At 47.9% G+C, this 18,143-nt stretch overlaps 1 protein-coding gene across 1 annotated transcript; it reads right to left on the minus strand.

The window, feature by feature from the left end:
• Positions 1-2,004: 2,004 nt before the first annotated feature.
• Positions 2,005-17,978, minus strand: CDS2 (CDP-diacylglycerol synthase 2). Its single transcript, XM_059490750.1, has 13 exons — positions 17,894-17,978; positions 12,977-13,119; positions 12,230-12,326; positions 11,806-11,903; positions 11,489-11,628; positions 10,531-10,589; positions 10,022-10,104; positions 9,055-9,142; positions 8,124-8,192; positions 7,169-7,321; positions 6,197-6,316; positions 5,347-5,450; positions 2,005-4,465 (listed from the first exon to the last, which is right to left on the minus strand). Exons 1-13 carry the CDS (start codon positions 17,954-17,956, stop codon positions 4,336-4,338), a joined length of 1,347 nt encoding a protein of 448 aa, XP_059346733.1. The 5' UTR covers positions 17,957-17,978; the 3' UTR covers positions 2,005-4,335.
• Between the last annotated feature and the right edge of the window lie 165 nt (positions 17,979-18,143).

Below are 18,143 nucleotides of genomic sequence, written 5' to 3' on the forward strand. Positions count from 1 at the left end.
TTCTATTTTTTAATTTGAATTTTCGCTTTCATTTTTAAATCTTAATTTTTATTTTCATTTTAAATTTAATTTTTAATTTTTATTTTTTAATTTTAATTTTAAAATTTTCATTAGAACTCTGCAGACAGCTGAAGGAGCTGCACATTTTGCTCCCTTTTTCCTCAGCCAGGCTCTAGAGCAGCCCTTTCTCAGCTGTGTCATGGGCAGGATGTCACGAGGCCTGAACGGAAACTCTGCCTAAACCCAGAGCTGGGCTCAGCCCAGGCTGGGCCCAGCAGAGCTCAGAGCTCAGCCCAGGCACCCCAAACCTGCCCTGGGACACCCTGGGACCCCCAGCTTGGGCAAGGAGAACAGCAGGATTCCCTCTGGAAATCTGCATTTTTCCTGGTCTAAAAATGCAGATTAAATTGTCACAGGATGGGGGGAAAAGCAGTGGGAATCTGCATATTTCCAGAATATTGAATATTGCTGAATATTGAACATTACTGAATGCAGAATATATTGCTGAATATCGAACATTGCTGAATACTGACTATTGCTGATTATTAAATATTGCTGACTATTCTTCTCCAGGAAATCCCTCAGGAAGGAGAGCCCAGGGCAGGGAATAGGGAATGTGAGCGTGGAAATGGTGGAGCACCCACGGCGCTGAATGAAACTCCCCCCAAGGTAATGGAATTTATATTTATTTAACAGTAACATACAGTATATAAATAGGGTAAATACTTTAAAATATACAATATTTCACATTCGAACATTCGGTCAAAGGAAGGCAACTCTACGTGTGCAGCTAGAACTGGAACCAAAACCAAAGCACAGGGAAAGAACAGCCAGGGCTGGAGAGCAGGGGCTGCACGGGAGCACAGAGCTGCCATGGGGCTGCCAGGGGGCCCTGGGGACACAGCTGTCCCCTGGGGGGTGACATTCCCTGCAGGGTGACATTCCCTGGGAGCTCTGGGGGATGCTGCAGGATCCTGGCTCCACTCAAGAGCTGCCCTCAGCTCTGGGGCACTGCTGAGCCCAGGGAATTCTGTTTAACTCCAGTAATCCTGTTTACCCTGGGAATCCTGTCTTCACCCTGGTAACTCTGTTAAATTTAAACCCTGGTAATTCAATTTCACCCTGGGAATTCTGTGTATCTCCAGGAATTCAGTTTCACCCTGGGAATTCTCTTTAACCCTGCTCATTCTGTTTCACCCTGCTAACTCTGTTTAACCCAGGCTGATCCCAGCTCTGGTGCTTCCCTGAGCAGGGGCTCCCACCTGCAGCCTCACCTGGGCTAAAACCAAGCAAGGAAAAGCAAAATTCCCACCCAGGTGTCCCCAGGCCTGGCCCAGCCTTGGGTCAAACCCGTGTCCAAACCCAAGAATCACCTGGGGGTGCCCAGCGTGCCATCCCCACGGGCACTGCCCCCTCCCTGGCTGCTGGCTCCACACCCTGGCACCTTGATGGGGATCCTGTCCCTGTGCCCTGCTCCCAGCTGGCAGCACTCCCCTCCCCTGCCCTGCTCTGAACCTTTCCCTGTGCCAGGCTGAGCTCCAGCCCTGCACATCTGCCCCGTCCCTGGGGTCACTTTGGCCCCAAATCCCCCAAGTTCGGCGTCCCCAGGGCCACGCGGGCTCCTGCACATCCCTGGGCAGCAGGAACAGCCAGAGCCAGGCCTGCAGCTCCCATCCTTCCCAAACTCCCATGCCAGGCCCAGAGCACACCTGCAGGATGCCCCAGGAGGTGGGACAAGATTTAACCCCGCTCCATCCCAAACCCAGGGTTCAAGTCAGCTCCCAGCCCTGTGAGCTCAGCTGCACAACCTGCAGACAACCCCAGACCCCAGCTCCCTCCCTGCCTCCACTGTTGCCACCCTTTAATGGCTTTCAAGGGATTTTTTCCATGCAGGAAACCCTCCCCAGGCAGCTCTGCCCCTGAGGAGCAGCCCAGGTTTGGAGGGAGGGGGCAGGAATAAAGCTGGTCAGGGAATTTCTGATCAGGGAATGTCTGATCAGGGCATTTCTCATCAGGGCATTTTCTAATCAGAGAATTTTCTCATCAGGGCATTTTCTAATCAGAGAATTTTCTCATCGGGGTATTGTCTGATCAAGGAATTGTCTGATGAGGGAATTGTCTGATCAAGGAATGTCTGATCTGGGCATTTTCTAATCTGAAAATTTTCTCATCAGGGCATTGTCTGATCAGGACAGTTCTGATCAGGGAATTAATTTCTGATCAGGACACTTCTCATCACAGAATTAATTTCTGATCAGGGCTTTTCTAATCAGGACATTTCTGATCAGGGAATTCATTTCTGACCAGGCCATTTCTGGCAGGGCAGGCACCCCAGGCAGAGCTGCTGCTGCTCCCTGGAGCTGCTTTGCCCTCCAGTGCCCACAGCCAGCACTGACAGCCCTGGCCCAGCAAAGCTCTGCCCTGCTGCTCACAGCACGAGAGGAACTAAAGGGTTAAAGCAGACGAGCAGGAGACTAAAAACCCACCAAGGGATTTCTCACTAAGGACAGAGCACAGCTTTGGGATATTTATCAACACTGTCGCTTCTGCCAGGGCTTTGGGCAAAGGGCAGGAGCACCCAGGCAGCCCCCCTGGCACTGCCCCACACTAAAATTAATTTTAATTTAAATTAATTAACACTGCCCAAACATTGCCCTGGGCCCCTGGGCAAGATGGGGGCACCTCCTTCTCCTCTGCAGTTTCTGTGTCAGGGGCTTGCAGCAAAATCTGCTCCATGGACAGAAAATAAATAAAAACCTAATTGCAGCTGGAGGGGAGCAAGCACAGGAGGAATCCACAACCAGGAGAAAGCCACATGAACACCACAGGCAGTCCTGGACAGAACCTTCCAGCAGCAATTGGGAATGCTTTGTAAGAGCAGAGCCTCCTGTGCTTCCCAGCCAACACCTGCCCAGGGAGCAGAGCCCAGCACAGCCCCACAGCAGGGCAGGAGAGGGCACGGCTGGCACCTCTGCTGTGCATTCACACACACTCAGGCTGTGAAAAGCTCTGAATTTTGGGCATTTTCAGGTGGTTTGTTCTCTGCTGATGCCAAGCAGGTGCAGGGGCTCACGTGTGGCTGAAGCTTTGTGGCAGCAACTGCTTGAAAACTCCAATGTTTTGAAAACTCCAATGTAGTTCTGCGGGAGCTCTCCCTGTCACTCGTTCCCTGGGCTAAAACAAGGTAAAGTTTCTCTCTCCCATGCACAAACTATGGAAAGAAGGAAAAGCAGAGTCCCCTTGTGTTTGCACAAGGAGTAAATGGGGATATTTTCACTATCTGGTCACAAAAAAAAAAAAAACAAAAAAAAAAAAAACAAAAAAAAAAAAAAAAAAAAAAAAAAAACAAAAAAAAAAAGGAAAGTTTTACAATCTTTAGGGCTCTCTCATTTTTAAATAATAAAAAAGTATGACAAAATAAAGGAAAGTACTTCATAAAACCTGCAGCTATAAAGTACAAACTACCTCTGACAAGATTCAGTGAGCCAAGCAGGACAGAAGCCTGCAGAGAAATGAACCCAGACTGAAATGCAACACAGACCTTGGTAAACTCAGCAGCACGACTTCTACAACTCAAGTAACAAACAGACATGATCCCTGAAAGAAAACAAAACCCCCAGAAACTGCCTGGGAACTGCTGCCCAGGCTCCTTCAAACATCCCACGTGGGGTTTCCAAGCTTGGAGAAATGAAGAAGTGTGGTTCTAGAGGTTATTTAATGGGGGAAACAAACCAAGGAGTTTAAAAATTGTTCTCACCTGGCAGGAATTGCTCAGTGAAACTTCTAAATCTCGTTTACCTCCATGGGCTCTGGGGGAATCTGAAGCTCCCACGTTCCCACACACAGCTGCCACTCCCTGTGCACAGCCTGCTCCTGCTTTGGGTGGCCACAAAAATGTGATTTGCCAGGGCAGAGGAGAGGGAATGTGAGAGGCACTGCAGGAGCAGCACTGAGAGCAGCTGCAGCGGGAGCGGGCTCACACAGGATCCTCTCCCTGTGCCAGGAGATTCCCTCGGGCAGGAATTGCCTTGGGGCATCCCCCAGCACAGGAGGAGGGTCCCAGAGCTGCCCCCAGAGCAGGACAGCCATCCATCCCCTCCTGCTCCACCACCCCTCACCTCCTCTCAGCTCCAACCCAGCATTTGCTCTTTGAACCAAAGCTCTATAAATATATTATTTAGAAAAAAAAAAAATAAAATAAAATAAACCACAAATGCAAACATTTACCAAGAAAGGAAGAAAAAGTTACAGTGAAATGAGGCCTTGTTATTGTCTGAAATCAGGGGACTCCCTGGAGGAGGCCTGTGTGCTCTCAGTCCTGCTCCAAGCTCCTGCCTATGCATCCTCCAGGCTGGCCAGCACTCCCCTGTCCACCAGGTGAGCTTTGAGGGTGTTGAAGATGTGCAGCTGCTGCTCTGGCCTCAGGGTCAGGAACTGCTGGATCAGCTTGCTGGGGTTGGGGCCCCTGGAACACAAAATCAGGCTCAGCAAAGGCTGCAGTTCCACCAGAATGTTCATTGCTGTGCTGTCCATCCCCTGGGAGCCTTTGTTTGCTGACAGGGCTTGAATCAGGTATTTCTCTGAGAGAGATTCAAACCCTGTCAGCAAAAAAAAGGTGAAGTATCTGACAGAAATTCAGGGCAGCAAGAAAAATTTAATACCTGACAGAGATTCAAACCTGGGCTGCAAAAAAAGGTGAAATATTTGCCAGAAATTCTAGTTGGGCAACAAGAAAAGGGGAAATATCTGACAGAGATTCAAACCTGGGCAGCAAGAAAAGGTGAAATATCTGATAGAGATTCAGGGCAGCAAGAAAAGGTGAAATATCAGAGAGATTCAAACCTGGGCAACAAGAAAAGGTGAAATATCTGATAGAGATTTAGGGCAGCAAGAAAAGGTGAAATATCTGACAGAAATTCAGGGCAGCAAGAAAAGTTTAATATCTGAGAGATTCAAACCTGGGTAGCAATAAAAGGTGAAATATCTGACAGAAATTCAGGGCAGCAAGAAAAGTTTAATATCAGAGAGATTCAAACCTGGGTAGCAATAAAAGGTGAAATATCTGACAGAAATTCAAGCCTGAGTGCATTTTTAAACAGAACCCTGGCCCCTGTGAAGGGAAAGCTGCAGTGGAGGAAGCTCCACGATGGGCACTCACCAACAACCCAAAGAGAACAGCAGAAAAACCCCTCCAATAAAACCCTGCCAGGCTTCAGTGCTTTAAGCACAGGGCCAGGTAGGTGTGCCTGTATCATAACTGTCTACAAAAACAATGGGTTTCCTAATAAAAATCAAATAACAGAGAGCTGATCAGCCCTCCTGAGCCAAGAATGGCCCTGCTGTTACCTGATGAAGCTGGCAATGTAGACGTTGACAAAGGTGGCCATCAGGTACTGGCAGTCGAAGCGATCCATGATGCCCCCGTGGCCTGGGATGGTGTTGGCAAAGTCCTGCAGGGCACAGGGGTGGCACTGAGCCCTTCCCAGCACCTGTGCTGCCCTGCTGCCCCCACACACCTCACTCAGCCCTGCCCCACACCACGGAAATCTGGTTTCATGTCTCCCTGCTTCCGGAAGTTTCTCCTTGATGGAGCTGCTGGGGCAGCAAGTCTCAGCTCAGCTCAAAGGTCAGGGAAGGCAAATGTTTAAAATGTTTATCTGCTTCCACCCTGCCCTGCCTTTCAAGGCATCCTAACTGAGCACAGGCTGTTTGGATGTGAAGCCAGCCTGCAAGACACCAAGGGAAACCTCAGATTGCAGAATTTCCTGCCTGGGTCTTCCTTCCCCCACCTGCACCACAGCAGGGTTTGGAATACTACAGTTACAGCCTTGAGGTCTCTTCCTTTTTGGTCAAAACACCAAATCCTGCTCCAGCATTTTATCTGTGTCTGAGAAAACCTCCCTTCCCTGGAGCTCTGGGAGTGCCTGGAGGGACAGCGCCCACTTTGTGTCACCTCCTCAAAACCTCCATTCCCTCCCCAAAATCTCCACGTCCATCCCAAAATCTCCATGCTCTTCCCAAAACCTCCATGCCCTCCTCAAAACTTCCATCACTTCCCCAAAACCTCCGTGATCTCCCCAAAATCTCAGTGACCTCCTCAAAAATTCCATCACCTCCCCAAAACCTTCATGACCTCTCCAAAACTTCCAGGACCTGCCCAAAACCTCCGTGCCTCCCCCCAAACCCCCGTGCTCACCTTGATTTTGAAGGCCCTCTTGAAGCCGCTGGCGAAGAAGCCGCCGAAGGGCCCGATGAGGGAGGCGAAGGTGGAGAGGGCGATGCTGTGGATCTGGAAGGGGTACATCCTCACGGTCCTCTGCACACAAACACACACACAGGGCACCTTCAGGGCCTGCCCTGCACCCTGTCCTCATCCCTGCACCTTCAGAGCCTGCCCTGCTCCCTGCCCTGCTCCCTGCCCCCAGGCTGGAGCTCAGGGGGCTTTCAGGGGGGCTCATGTCCCAGCAGATCTGGGGTCTTTGGCACTGGGCTCATGTCCCAGCAGATCTGGGATCTCTGGAATGGATTCACGTCCCAGCAGATCTGGGACCATTCCTTTGGGATCTCTGGAATGGATTCACGTCCCAGCAGATCTGGGACCATTCCTCTGGGATCTCTGGCACTGGGCTCATGTCCCAGCAGATTTGGGATCTCTGGCACTGGGCTCATGTCCCAGCAGATTTGGGATCTCTGGAATGGATTCACGTCCCAGCAGATCTGGGATCATTCCTTTGGGATCTCTGGCACTGGGCTCATGTCACACCAGATCTGGGATCTCTGGCACTGGGCTCATGTCCCAGCAGATCTGGGATCATTCCTCTGGGATCATTCCTTTGGGATCTCTGGCACTGGGCTCATGTCCCAGCAGATTTGGGATCTCTGGCACTGGGCTCATGTCCCAGCAGATCTGGGATCATTCCTCTGGGATCTCTGGCACTGGGCTCATGTCCCAGCAGATTTGGGGTCTCTGGAATGGATTCACGTCCCAGCAGATCTGGGATCATTCCTCTGGGATCTCTGGCACTGGGCTCATGTCCCAGCAGATCTGGGATCATTCCTCTGGGATCTCCAAACACGGCTGCCCTCCCCCTTAGCTGTGACCCCCCAGAGCACAGCCCTGCCCCTCCCTGGTGCTGCCACCCCCAAAGCAGGGGCACAGGGACCCTACCCAGCCCAGCACGGAGTGCAGCAGCACGGGGACGTTGTACTCCTGCAGCTGGAACAGCTCCGAGGGCTCGCAGTCCACGGTGAAGCTGTTGGTGTCGTTGTTGAACTCCACGGGGCACGTGAAGCAGCGGTACCCCGACATCACGTAGGACAGCTCCAGGGAGAGAGGGAAAAAGCAGAATTTGTCAGGGGAAAGGCTGTGCTATGGTCTGGGTGAGGTGCTGGGGCACAGGTTGGACTGGATGATCCCAGAGGTCTCTTCCAGTCTCGTCATTCTGTGATAATAATGAGAACTCTGGCTCTTTCCAGAGCCTCCACACAGCTTGGCCGTAATTGGCCAATAAATCAAAATCATTCACATGAAGCCAATGAAACAATCTCCAACACATCCCAAAGCAGCAAACACAGGAGAAGCAATGAGATTAAATTGTTTTCCTTTTTCTCTGAGGCTTCTCAGCTTCCCAGGAGAGAAATCCTGGGCAAAGGGATTTTTTCCAGAAAATGTGACTGCCACACGCTCTCCCAGGTTCATTAAGGAGATTAATTGTGATAATCACATATCCTCTGAACAGAGATATGTCTCAGGAAGCTCTGAGAAAGTTCAGAGATTCAAACCCTGTCAGCAAGAAAAATTTAATACCTGACAGAGATTCAAACCCTGTCAGTCAGACAAATTTAATATCTGACAGAAATTCAAACCCTGTCAGCAAGAAAGTTTAATGTCTGAGAGAGACTCAAAGCTGGGCAGCAAGGAAAGGTGAAATATCTGAGAGATTCAAACCCTGTTAGCCAGAAAAATTTAATATCTGACAGAAATTCAGGGCAGCAAGAAAGGGTGAAACACCTGACAGAGATTCAAGCCTGAGAACATTTTTTAACAGAACATCCTAAGAAGGGAAAATAGGACCCTAAAAAAGAAAAGCTGCAGTGGAGGAAGCTCCACCATGGACACTCACCAGCAACCCAAAGAGAACAGTGGAAAAAAATCCTCCAATAAAACCCTCCCAGGTCTTCTTTGGGGAGAGCTGCCAGAGAGAGAGCAGAGAAATCAAAATTCTTGTAAGAAAAACAATTTACACCTATAGAAATAACAAGTCTATTCCATGAAAATCAGTAGAGAAAAAATGTAAACTGTCTAGAAAAAAAAACTAATAAACATATACAGCAACCATTGTCATTATATATTATTATATATATTATATTACACAGTCACTAACCATTATTATTTACCAATCAATCTGGCGATTTTTTAATGAGAAAAAGTCCAAATAATTTCCATAAATTAGGAAAAAAAATCTCATTACACTAAGCTTCAATCATTTACTAACCTGATAAATTCAAACACAGTGCCTTCTAGCACCATATAAAAAGAAGCTGTGTAAAATAAAAATTCAACTATGCTAGAAAAACAAGGGTTGTGTCCATCTCTACAACAACAGCTGGACTCGATCATCTTCCCACCTCAGTCGTTTGATGATTTAATTTCATAAAATAAAACAAAATTAAATTAATTGAATTGGATTAAATTTAAATTCAATTCAATTAAAGTAAATAAAATTCAATTAAATACATTTAATTGAACTTTATTGAATTGAATTAAATCAAATTACATTAATTTCATTGAATTTTATTGAATGCTATTGAATGGAATTTAAATTAAATTAAAATCAGTAAAATAAAATTAAATTCAGTAAAATTCGATAAAAATCAATAAAATTAAATTAAATTAAATTTCAGCCTCAAGGAGTGGGATGCAGATTTAATTTGGAGACTTGCTTCAGCCCCAGAGGAGGCCCCAAAGCAGAGCTGGGGGAGCTCAAATGCCCATTCTTGCCCCCAAATGCCCATTTCTGCCCCCAAATGCCCATTTCTGCCCCAAACCCAAACCTTGATGAGCGGCGTGCGGCCGAAGAAGAAGCCGAACATGTAGGCCATGATGTCATTGCAGATCACACAGGAGATGGGCACGATGAACCTGAGGCACAGCAGGGTTTGCACCTTATTCTTAATGTTTAATAACAATCAATTCCAATTAAACTATTTAAAATAAACATTACATTAAAATATTTATTCTGTATTTTCAATTAAGTACCGATTGAAGTTCTAGAATGGAGATGACACTGCTGAGAGATTGAACCAGGAAGAAGTCTTGGCAAGTTTTAAAATATAGTTTTGCAAAAAGATTAAGTATTGTAGAGAATTAGAACTGTGAAAGATGCATTGTGATAAGAATACGTAGAGTAAAAATATAAGTGATTAGTGTTAAGAGTAGTGGTATTGTTTAATAAAAGTTAATTGTTTAAAGAATTGTATTTATTACAAAATAGATTAAATTTATTAGTGACAGAGTAAAAATATTTATTTAACTCAATAATCAATCTATTAATAAATTATTAATAAATTTATTAAACAATAAAAATATATAATATAATATAATATAATATAATATAATATAATATAATATAATATAATATAATATAATATAATATAATATAATATAATATAGTATAATATAATATAATATAGTATAATATAATGTAATATAGTATAATATAGTATAATATAGTATAATATAGTATAGTATAATATAGTATAGTATAGTATAATATAGTATAGTATAGTATAATATAGTATAATATAGTATAGTATAGTATAATATAGTATAATATAATATAATATAATATAATATAATATAATATAATATAATATAATATAATATAATATAATATAATATAATATAATATAATATAATATAATATAATATAATATAATATAATATAATATAATATACAGAGGGATTCTATGAAAACCCAGCTTTTTCCAGGCTGCACAACCCAAAGCAGGGCAAACTCACCAGATCATTCCTTCAAACAGGTTGTGGATGATGAGGTGGGACTGGGTGACCACGATCAGCAACGTCACGTGGGTCCAGCCAAACTGCAAGAGAGGACAGCACCCTCGCAGAGCTCATTAATCCATTAATTACCTGTTTGTTAATTAGCCAGGGAAGCAGGATGAGCTCTCTGGTGCTGAGTTATTCCAGCCTGGGACCCCTCAGGAACATCTCAGTGCTGGAGGAAGATCTGAGCAGACAGGCTGGGTTTGACTGAACCACTGAAGGCCAAATTCAGCCTCACCAAACCAAGAATTTAACCCCAGCAGGCCCTGAATTTAACCTCACCAAAACACTAATTTTAACCCCACCAGGCCCTGAATTTAACCTCACCAAAACATGAATTTTAACCCCACCAGGCCCTGAATTTAACCTCACCAAAACATGAATTTTAACCCCAGCAGGCCCTGAATTTTAGCCTCACTAAAACGTGAATTTTAAGCGCAGCAGCCCCAGGGCTGGGAGCTCACCATGTAGAACTGCAGGCGGTAGTGCTTCTTCACCAGGCTCAGCACAAACATGCAGAACCCTGCAGGGAGACAGGGGCACGGTGAGAGCTGCAGGTGCTGCTCAGGCAGAGCCCAAATCCCTGCTGGGCAGCACCTCTGCCCTGCAGGACACTGCACTGGTCCCCCACGCTGCACAGCTGCTGGGCAACAAAATACTACTTCACTATAGTTCATTATTATAGATTTCATTATGCTAGTTTTTCATTAAAATATATATTGAAGTAAATATCATTTTATGTTTAAATAAATTAATAAGTATACATTATAAATATTTATACAGTATATATATTATATATTTTAAAATAAAATATATATTTAAATAAAATATTGGTTTATATTTAAATGAGTATATACGTATATATTACATACACTTATATATAAAATTATATTTTTAAAATAGAAAAAGATATATTTAAATAAAGTATTTTATATTTGAATAAAAATCAAAATGTAAATATACATATTTTTTATTATATTTTTAAAATATAAAATATATATATATTTAATATTTAAATAAAAATAAAAAATCAAACTACAAATTTATATTATATCTAATATATGATATAAAAATATATATTATATACAAATATATATTATATATTGTATACAAATATGTATTAATATACTTATATAAATATAATATATTAATATATTAATAATATATATTAATATGTATTATATTTTAAAATGTAATATATATTTAAATAAATTATTATTTCTATTTAAATTAAAAAAATAAATATATTAAATATATAAAGAAGATATGAAAATTTTGGGGGTTTCTCCTCATTGTAAAGACTTCCCACTACTACAGAAAGATTTGTAACTTGCAGCATGCCCGGGGAGCAGAGGAGATTTCCTGCACTGTGGGCAGATTTCCCCAGCCCAGGTGTGCCCAGGTGTGCCCAGGTGTGCCCACCTGTGAGGTAGAGGGCGAAGGAGATGAAGCGATGGTATTTGCTGAGGATCCTCAGCGGCTCCTCCCTCTGCACCAGCGTGAAGAAATAATCAGTGACCGTCTCCCCGTAGAAGAAATAATTCACACACAGCAGGAAATACCTGGGGGGGGGGGGTGGAAAATTAATTTATACACAGCAAAAAGTACCTGGGCAGGGGGAGAAATAATTCACACACAGCTGCAAGCGCCTGGCCAGCTGAGAGCCCAGGTGGGTGCCCAGGTGGGTGCCCAGGTGGGTGCCCAGGTGGGTGCCCAGGTGTGTGGGTGCCCTCACTCACCAGCTGAGCGTCCTGAACCAGGGCAGGTCGTAGGAGTGGTACACGTTGTAGCCGATGGTGATGATCTCGTGGAAGCATTTGATCTGCACACACATCACCTGCACAGCAAGGACAGCGGGCATGGAACCCCTGGGCAGCACCTCTGCCCTCCAGGAGACAGAACAGAGCCCCTGGCACCTGCACAGCCCCAGCTCCTCAGGCACCTCCCAGCCCCACCTGGGAGACTCTGGGTGAAGTTTGTCCCTCCCAGTCCCACCTGGAAAGCTCAGGATGTTATTTTTCCCTCCCAAGGGAAGCTCAGGATGGCATTTTTCCCTCCCGATCCCACGGCAGAGGAACCCAGGATCTCTGGACACGAGGCTGGAGCTCCCCACAAGCCCCCCCTGCTGCAGGGAGGGCCAGGACTCCCCCCTGGAGCACTCACTATCGTCATCAGCACCATGGGGCCCAGGTAGATGATGATGAAGAAGAAGGTGATCATGGCCAGCGTGAGGATCCCTCTCACCCACCAGTTCTTCCATCTGGGCCAGAGAGAAGGAAAACATCAGAGAAAGGCGAGGCAGGGCAAAGCAGCCCAGCAAACTCTGCTCTCTGTGTGCACAGGAAGCAAAGCCAGCCCTGCAAACCCCAAATTTCCTCTCAGGGGTGCACAGAGAGAGACCTCGATGTGCTGATAAAGGCCAGGCTGCAGCAGCTGCAGCTCAGCCTCAGCGGGTGCAGAGCTGAGCACCCCCAGGGCACCGAGGTGGGCCAGGGCAGCCCCTGCTCCTGCCCTGCAGCTTCCCCAGCCCCTGGAGCAGCTGCAGGATGAATTCCCATGGAATGGGGACCATTCCCCCTCCCCACACTGCTCTGCACGAGGAGATGGCCCCTGGCTGTGGAACCCTCAGTGCTTCCTGCTGGGAAACCTCAGGGAGGATGGAGAGGGCAGTGATGGACAGGAGGGATGGACTGGATGGACAGAGCCCTGCTCAGGGAGTGATGGACAGGAGAGATAGACAGGATGGACAGGGATGGATGGACAGGGATGGATGGACAGGGATGGATGGACAGGGCTCTATTCAGGCAGTGATGGACAGGAGGGATGTACAGGAGGGATGGACAGGGATGGATGGACAGGGATGGATGGACAGGGATGGATGGACAGAGCCCACCCAGGGAGTGCCTTTACCTCGAGGACAGGTTGGACAGGGCCCTGTTCAGCACCTCTGGGGTGTCATCTGAGGTGGGCACAGGCGAGGACCCCCCGAACTCGGACTTGCTCTCGCTGTCTGACGCTGTCTCTCCATCCAGCCTGTTCTCAGACTCTGACTCCTGCAGCACAGGGAGAGCCAAGCACCTTCAGCAGCCACCCTGGGCTGCCTCACACTAGCCAGGGAGGAGAAGGAAATATCCTCCTTACCCCTACCCAGGGTAACACATGAGAAACATCCTGAGGTGCTCGGCGGCACCCAGGAGGGCTCTGCTGGCCCCTCAGCCTCAGAGCAGGCACAGAACAGGCCCTGCACAGCCACAGGTGCCCCCAGGCTCATTCATGACCATCTCCAAGTGCTCCAGGCCTTGTTAGCAGCAATTCTGCCAAGGTCCAGTCCCCAGGCAGGTCTCAGGGAATGCAGCACTGCCCAAATTAGCAGGAGAAAGGTCTCCAAGTGGGCAGGCTCCAGGCTTGCAGACAGGCTTGGGAAGTGCTGGCTGCTTGAGGACACTAAAAATAGCCCTGAGCTGATCCCCAGGCAGCTGAGGAGGAAGAGGATGGCTTATCACCCTTATCAGCCTGGCCCAGGCATCCCCCAGGGCAGCAGCAGCCCCAGGTGCTGCACAGGGACAGTCAGGTTTGGCCTCTTTTGTCCTTTGCACTGCACCTCACCTCCTCCCAGACCGCTCTCCTGTAGTCACTACATCTCCAGATTTTCTAGGTTTTTTTGTTTTTTAATTGCATTGCATTTGATCACATCTCCTTTCCGGAGTCTTTCCTTCCTGTTCCACAAGATCCCGAATGGAAAACGCCCTGCCCTGCTGCACACACGCAGGCCCGTGCCTGGGGCTGAACAAACCCAGCTGGGGCAGGGCTGGGAGGGGATTTAGGGCAGCCCTGGCCCTCCCAGGGCCACTTTTCCCTGCGAGCCAGCCCAGAGCTGCACGTCTGCCCTGCTTTCAGCTCCATCCTGCTCCTGAAGGAAGGCAAGGAAGGAAAAGCCACTCCCTGGGGAGCACCCAGCAAGGCAAACTCCCCGAGAAGTGGCTCTGGCAGCAGGAAAAGCACGGGGGGAGCTGAGCTGACCAATGCTGGCGGCTCTGCAAACAATGAGGCTGCAGGGCATGAAGGCTCCAAAACAAGCCAGCGTGCTGGCTGCAGCTGGGGGTGCGCCCTCACTGCAAGCAGGAAAAGGTCATTATTCCCCCTGGGATAACTGATAAATTAATTTGATTTATTAAATTATTATTATTATTATTATTATTATTATTATTATTATGTTATTGTTGTTGTTATTATATATAATACATAATATATTGCCACTGCAGCCACTGACATGTCATATTATATATTATATATTATATATTATATATTATATATTATATATTATATATTACATCTATATAATAATATATATTTACAATATGCTATAAATATATAACACATAATATATATATTATATTGTATAATAATATAATATTATATATTGTATATTATTATATATTATATATTATGTATTATATATTACATATTATATAATATACATTGTATATTAATTATAAATTATATATTAATTATGTTATATATTATATATTATATGTTATACAATAATATATATTTATAATATGTTATAAATATATAATATATGTTATATATTATATAATAATTATATATTATTATTATATAGATAATAATATATTATATATTATTATATTTATATATTATTATAATAATAATGTCAGCGGCTGCAGGCCAAGCTCTGCAATCAGACAGGCACAGGGAGGCTCTGTCAGGTGGAGGCAGCTGAAAATACCTGGGGGATGTCAGGGGTGATTGCCAGGGACGAGCAGAGCTGCAGAACATTGGGGAAAGGAATGCAGGAACAGAATCAGAATTTATCCCAATTCCCTGATTTCTGCACAAGGCACCATGAGGAGAAAGAGCACAAGCCCAAATCTCCGCCAGGGCTGGGAAAATCCAAGTTCCTGCTCACTTTTCCTTTTTCCTATCCATGAAACCCAGAGCTCTGAGCAAGCAGATATTTGTCAGCAGGTATTTCACCATCCTGAAGGAAAGGCATACAGAAAACTGAGCTTGAGCTCTCTTTAAACATCTCCCCTCCCTCCAGAGGGTGGGGAGACATTTCTGCTCACACTGAGATGGTTTTTGTCACACAAACATCCAGCCATGATCTCACTGCCATGGAAACGAGCCTGCCAAAAATCCTCAGCGCAGATCCCAGCTCAGATCCAGCCAAAAATCCTCAGCGCAGATCCCAGCTCAGATCCAGCCAGAAATCCTCAGCACAGATCCCAGCTCAGATCCCAGGCCTGGCACATGGAATCAGCCCCAGAAATGCCATTTTTTAGGTGCTCTCCTTAGAGCCAGGCACTGTTTGATTCACACTCCCTGCCCGGTTTTAACAAAAAGCTGTGACAGAAAATGTTACAAAATAAATGCTGGAAAGGCAAACGGAGCTGCTTTTTCAGGCAGCAGAGCTGGCAGCTGGAACAAGAGGGACACAGGATTGTCCTCTGTGACCTTTAGGGACACAGGATTGTCCTCTGTGACCTTTAGGAACACAGGATTGTCCTCTGTGACCTTTAGGGACACAGGATTGTCCTCTGTGACCTTTAGGGACACAGGATTGTCCTCTGACCTTCTTTAGGGACACAGGATTGTCCTCTGACCTTTAGGGACACAGGATTGTCCTCTGACCTTCTTTAGGGACAGCTAAAGCCAATCCCAGCTTGGCCCAGCCCATTTGTTGTGCACCAGCCCTGCCAATCCTCCAACTCCCAAAAAAATGGAATGTAAAACAAAAAAAAAAAAAAAAAAATGGAATATAAAACTCCCTGAAGTTTTTCTGCTGCACAGCAAACTCCAGCTGGGATGGACACAGCTCAAGGTCTCACCTGTGCACACCTGGAGCCACCTCAGAGCTCCAGGGAGGGAGGCAGAGCCCCCAGAGCCACCCCAGGGTGACAACTGCCAGCACTTCTGTCCCAGAGCACAGCAGCACCACGAAGTTCCCTCAAACCTGCCCGTACAGCCTCCAGCAGGTGCTTAACCGGCATTAAAATCGCATTAAAATCGGATTTAAATTGCATTAAAATTGCACTAAAATTGCATTTAAATTGCATTAAAGTTGCAGAAGTGCCCTGCCTGATGATTTCGTGCCGCTCAGAGCTGCACCCTCCGTGCACTAATGGAGCAAACATCCATTTGCTGCTGCTGGGGGCTGACGGAGCAGTCCCAAACCAAGTGCATCAAAGGCAGAGCTGCTCCTCCCTGCAGCTCCCGCTCCCTGCCAGCCTGCACACGCTGTTTACGAGGTTCTGTCCCCTCCTCTCGGGGAGGGGCAGCAGCAGAGGTGACAAAGGTGCCAAATGACTCACGGAGTAACCCCGGGCACGCAGGGCTGGATGGAGGGATGGCACAGGGACACAGAGCCAGGGCTGCTGCCCGTGCCTCTCCTGCCTGAAAATGAAACTTTGCCCTTTGCAGGAAGGCAATGACAGCCCTCCTTAAACCAGAAAATTCCCTGGGGGGGCTTGGGAGCTGCCAAACCCTTCCCTGAGGGATCCTGAGGGGTTTGGGACCCCCAGCTCCTTCCCTGGGGATGATTTAGGGGGTCCCAAACCCTTCCCTAAGGGGAGCTTTGGAACCCCCCCATCATTCCTTGGGATAACTGAGGGTTCCTTAGGAATGATTGAGGAGGTTCCAAACCCTTCCCTAAGGTTTCCTAAGGTTTGAAACCCCCCCTGTCACTCCCTGGGGATGATTTGTGACATCCCAAACCCTTCCTCAAGGCAGGCTTGGAACACCCCTGACATTTCTTAGGGACGATTTAGAAGGAACCAAACCCTTCCTTAAGGGCAGGTTTAGAACCTCCCTGTCATTCCCTGGGGATGATTTAGGACATCCCAAACCCTTCCCTAAAGGCAGGTTTGGAACTCCCCTGTCATTCCCTAGGGATGATTTAGGGGGTCCTAAGCAGGTTTTTAATCCCTCATCACTCCCTGGGGATTATTTAGGGGGTCCCAAGGCAGGTTTGGATCCCCCGTTATTCCCCGAGGATGATTCAGGGCCGGTTTTTAACCCTCCTGCCATTCCCTAGGGATGGTTTAGGGGGTCCCAGGGCAGGCTTTTACCCCCTGTTACCCCCCAGGGATGACTCAAGGCAGGTTTTTACCCCCTGTTACCCCCCCAGGGATGATCCAGGGCAGGTTTTTACCTCCTATTACCCCCCAGGGATGATTCAGAGCAGGTTTTCACCCCCCCTGCCATTCCCTAGGGATGATTTAGGGGTCCCAGAGCAGGTTTTCACCCCCCCTTCCATTCCCTAGGGATGATTTAGGGGTCCCAGAGCAGGTTTTCACCCCCCTTCCATTCCCTAGGGTTGATTTAGGGGTCCCAGAGCAGGTTTTCACCCCCCCTGCCATTCCCTAGGGATGATTTAGGGGTCCCAGAGCAGGTTTTCACCCCCCCTGCCATTCCCTAGGGATGATTTAGGGGTCCCAGAGCAGGTTTTCACCCCCCCTGCCATTCCCCAGGGATGATTTAGGGGTCCCAGGGCAGGTTTTTATCCCTCCGCTCATGCCCCGGGCCCGGCCCGCCATCCCCGCGCCGTCCCCACCCGCGCCCTGCCCAAACCCGCTCCCCGCCCAGCCCCGCTCACTCCTCCTCGCGGCCCCGGGGGCGGGCTCTGCTCCCCGGACCGAACACCCCGAGCCCGGGGCGAGCTCCCCGAGCGCGGGGCCCTCGCAGCGGCCTCACCGCGGGCCGCCGGGACCCCGCAGTGCGCAGGGCGTGCGGGCCCCGCTCCGCCCGGTGCTCCCCGGTTCTCCCGGTGCCCCCCGCGCCCCGAGGCCCCCCGGGGCCGCTCCCTACCTTGTCCTGGGGGTCTCGGGCCCCGCCGGGGCCGCGCCCGGGCCGCAGCCGCGCCTCGCTCATGCCGGACCCGCCGCGCCGCGCCGCCGCCGCCAGGGGGCGACACCGCACCGGCAAAACCGCCGCCCACCAATAGGCCGGGGGGGCGGGGCCGGGCGCGCGCGGGGTGGCCACGCCCAGGCGTGCCCGCGGCGCCGGCGGCCAATGGGAGGCGTGGGATAGGCGAGGGGCGGGGCTTTGGGGGGAGGCA

This window comes from Ammospiza nelsoni, chromosome 30, assembly GCF_027579445.1.
Source record: "Ammospiza nelsoni isolate bAmmNel1 chromosome 30, bAmmNel1.pri, whole genome shotgun sequence".
Classification (NCBI taxonomy): Eukaryota; Metazoa; Chordata; class Aves; order Passeriformes; family Passerellidae; genus Ammospiza; species Ammospiza nelsoni.

Bases quoted from the DNA above. Each gene is read 5' to 3' on its own strand.
- CDS2 (XM_059490750.1), bottom strand. From the start codon at position 17,956: ATGAGCGAGGCGCGGCTGCGGCCCGGGCGCGGCCCCGGCGGGGCCCGA. The intron at 13,120-17,893 runs GTAGGGAGCGGC...CCTGTGCTGCAG, and splicing joins CCCGAGACCCCCAGGACAAG to GAGTCAGAGTCTGAGAACAG. The intron at 7,322-8,123 runs GTGAGTGTCCAT...CTCTCCCTGGAG, and splicing joins CTGTTCTCTTTGGGTTGCTG to CTGTCCTACGTGATGTCGGG.